This window comes from Microtus ochrogaster, chromosome 10, assembly GCF_000317375.1.
Source record: "Microtus ochrogaster isolate Prairie Vole_2 chromosome 10, MicOch1.0, whole genome shotgun sequence".
Taxonomy (NCBI): domain Eukaryota; kingdom Metazoa; phylum Chordata; class Mammalia; order Rodentia; family Cricetidae; genus Microtus; species Microtus ochrogaster.
In genome coordinates, this window is record NC_022016.1 from 74,035,161 (window position 1) to 74,038,914 (window position 3,754).

The 3,754-nt window shown below is 48.5% G+C and overlaps 1 protein-coding gene across 1 annotated transcript in view; it reads right to left on the reverse strand.

Moving 5' to 3' along the window:
- The window catches only part of Mroh7 (maestro heat like repeat family member 7), a 55,666-nt gene that overhangs the window by 3,136 nt on the left and 48,776 nt on the right, over positions 1-3,754 (reverse strand). Inside the window, exon 21 of the mRNA XM_026782290.1 lies at positions 369-471. Within this exon, the coding sequence (XP_026638091.1) occupies positions 369-471 (103 nt within the window). The remainder of the gene's footprint in view (positions 1-368; positions 472-3,754) is intronic.

A 3,754-nucleotide genomic window follows, 5' to 3' on the forward strand; every position in this document is an offset into this window, starting at 1 on the left:
ATGGATGGATGGTAGGTATATGGGTGGATGGGGTATGAGAAAGAGCAAATGAATTTAAAACATACACAAAAATAAATGTCATTTTATCGAGGTCATCACCTCCAGGCCTCTCTGCGGTAAGGTCTCCTGACCCTGGTGTAGGGACTATGATTATCTGGGCAGACGAGAATAGGAATCTAATACAGTAAATGTAGTGTGATGTGGTGGGAGAGGCAGCCCAGATGCCAGCATTAGAAGGTTCTTATGAAGAATCCTGAGCAAAGAGAATCTGTAATCAATCTTTCCCCCAGAGATTGTGATTCTGGGAAACTCAGACTGGAACTCAGGCAGAGGCTTGGCGGGGGACTTATTATACCAGAAAAGGTTACCTATGAAGATGACAGAGGACTTCCGGAGGGAGGCCCGTGAATTCTTGGCAAACTCCAGGCTCTGGCTGAGGAAGGTGAAGACACTGTCTCGGTGAGAGTTCACCTGGAATGAAGAGAAACCCCTCAAGTGCTGGGTCCACTACCTCACAACTAGGGGCAGCTATTCTCCCCATCAGCACTACCCTGACCCCGGCTCCCAAACATCCCTACTGCCCAGAGGCCAGACTTTGTCTTCTTTTATCTGACTGAAATCACCACTTCCAATGGCGTGCCAGCCCAGGTCTCCTATCAGTCCATCTCCCGGGTGTAATGGAGGAAAGGTTCCACCCTGCAGATCCCATGGGAGATGACATGGGGCATGGCATGCAAAGGGAAACTGGGCTGGCCGGGATGAAAGACTGAGGCTACAGAGCAATGGGGAATTAGCTGGAGGACTGCACAGTCCTCAAAGCCAGGCACAAACAAGGCATCCTCCTGCATTGGGAAGTGCAAGCCTTCACTCATGACTGGTAGTGACAAAGCCATCCTCTGTGCAAGATCGCCTGACAGAGGCCATCAGGGTGGCTCAGGTGCAGAGACCTGGGAGCGGTTGTTCAGGTAAGAGGCTACTGAGAGAGAAGACTCATGTTTGTTAACAACTTCCTCAGGCTGAGGCCAAGATCTGAACTCCCAGGTCTGGCAGGCAAAGCCTCCACAATCCTACTGAGTTTGACAGCTTCCGGTCGCTGCCTCCACTGCCATACTTGCGGGGCTATGCAGCAAGGACATGGACCAGCCAGAGCCACCTCTGTGCCTGTATGGGGATTGCCCCTAATTACGGTATCCTCCCTTCTACCTGATAAATTGCTTTGCATCCTTCAAGCCTCAATTCAGATACTACCTCCCACTGAAATCATTCATGACCCTCGGGGATGCTCATCTACCATTTTTGTTTGGCTTGGTTTGTCTTTCAAGACAGGATTTCTCTGTGTGTATAGCCTTGGCTGTCTTGGAACTCTCTCTGTAGACCAGGCTGGCCTCAAGCTCATAGAGATCCAACTGCCTCTGCCTCCCAGGTGCTGGGATTAAAGGCATGAGCCACCACCACCTGGCTGTCCACCATTCTTAGTGCTTCTGCAGCATCCCGCACATCCTCAGTCATGGTACCCAGAACAGTAGCTTTTAGTTGTACACCCTTTCCCCCATTGCATACGGAACTCTTCCAAGATGAGGGAACTTATCACTCCGTTCAGAGTTCTCAGCACCCTAGACAGGACTTGTATTAGAGCTGGTGACCAGAAACAACTAAAAGAGCAGTTTCCAACCCATGGGTCCCAACCCCTTTCACCTAAGGCCATTGGAAAACACAGATATTTACATTATGATTCATAACAGTAGCAAAATTACAATTATGAAGTAGCAACAAAAATAACTTTATAGTTGTGGGGGTCGCCACCCCATGAGGAACCGTATTAAAGCGTCACAGCCTTAGGGAGGTTGAGAAGCACTGTGCTAGATGAAAAAATGAATGAGCTACAGTTGATTCGGTCATTGATCAGCAGTAAGTCACTGGTTTCTTCGTCAAGCTCCTAGAGTGTAGCTTTAGCTTCTTGTACTCATTTATTTTTTGAGACAGGGTTTCATGTAGCCTGCCCTGGCTTCCTGCATGCACCACCACACACCACCACACACACACCACCAAGCTGGGGTTATGGAGTGTGCTAAAGCTCTAGCCTAGGGTCTCAGGCATGCTAGGCAGGTACTCTACTAACTGAGCCGCAGTACTCAGCCCAAGAACTTTTTTTAAGAAGATGTATTTACTTAGTATGTATAGTGTTCTGCCTGCATGTACGCCTGCAGGCCAGAAGGGGACACTACATCATATAGTGATATTTCATTTGTATTTTAATAAATAAAGCTTGCTTGAAGATCAGGGAATAAAATAGCCACCCTGGTCAACCTTACAGACCAGGCAGTGGTAACACACACCTTTAATCCCAGCACTAGAGAGGAATATAAAACAGGAGGAGACAGGTTTCATACAGTGTCTCATTCTGAGGATTCCTGGAGGCAGGATTGCCATTTCAGACCGAGGTAAAGGTAAGAGTCTGTGGCTGGCTGTTTTGCTTTTCTGACCTTCAGGTTGAACCCCAATTTCTGTCTCTGTGTTTTTATTAATTGTGCTACAAGATCTCATTACAGATGGTTGTGAGCCACCATGTGGTTGCTGGGAATTGAACTCAGGAAGAACCTCTGGAAGAGGAGGTAGTGCTCTTAACCTCTGAGTCGTCTCTCATGTGTGAGGTTGTTTGTGAAGGTAAATGTATGTGGTGTGTGTGTGTACAGGCATGCACGGGGATACTCCTGTCACTGGAAATACTGCCTGGGAAAATCTGCTGCAGGAAAGGGAGCCAAAAGGCATGATGGTCCATGGATGAGGAGACCCAAGGACAACCTCTGCTGCTGCTGTTGTCTGGGTGCTGTCCATTTAGAGTTTTTTGTTTGTTTGTTTTGTTTTTGTGGAGACAAAGTTTCTCATCGGCCTGGAGCTTACCAAGTAAGCTAGGCTGCTTTTCCAATGAGTCCCAGGGATCCTCCTGCCTCTGCCTCCCCAGTGCTGAGAGTACAAGCACCCACCACCATACCCAGGTACTTTCTGTGTTTGTTGTTTTTTTACATGGACTCCTGCCCATGACAACAGGGAAGGGAGAGTGGGACTAGATGACCCCAGAGGTTCCATGACCCACAGTGACACCGTCACAGCATGTCTGTGGCTTACTTAGCTGTTCACAGAGATCGCTGAGAAAGATCAAGAAAGCATGAGTCAGTGACCAAAACTGTCATTCCTCTGCACAGAGCACCTCCAAGCCCTCTGAAGCCACTGACAATCTGCAGGGTTGTGGAGGTAAATGTATGTGGTGTGTGTGTGTGTACAGGCATGCAACACACCAGAACACCTGCCCCCAGCATCCCCACCCTGTGGACCATCACTAGAAACACTGCCTGGGAAATTCTATTGCAGAAAAGGGAGCCTAAAATCCAGGCATGGTGGCACACACCTTTAACCCCATCACTCAGGAGGGTGAGACAGAGAGTCACTGTGAATTCAAGGCCAGCCTGGGCTACACAGTGAGTTCCAGACCAGGTTGAGGTGCGTAGTAAGACCATGTCTCAAAAAGTTTAAAAAAGGAAAGAAAAGGCAGACCATCTAGGCAGAAGGTACAATATAGACACAATATAGATAGGTTGGGGCTGTAACTCAGTGGTAGATCACTTGCCTAGCATGCATGAGATCACAGGCTCGGTCCCTACACACACACACACACACACACACACACACACACACACACACACACACACAGTGGGGAGTGTACAGAGAGAGTGCAGGAAGGAAGGTAGGTAGGTAG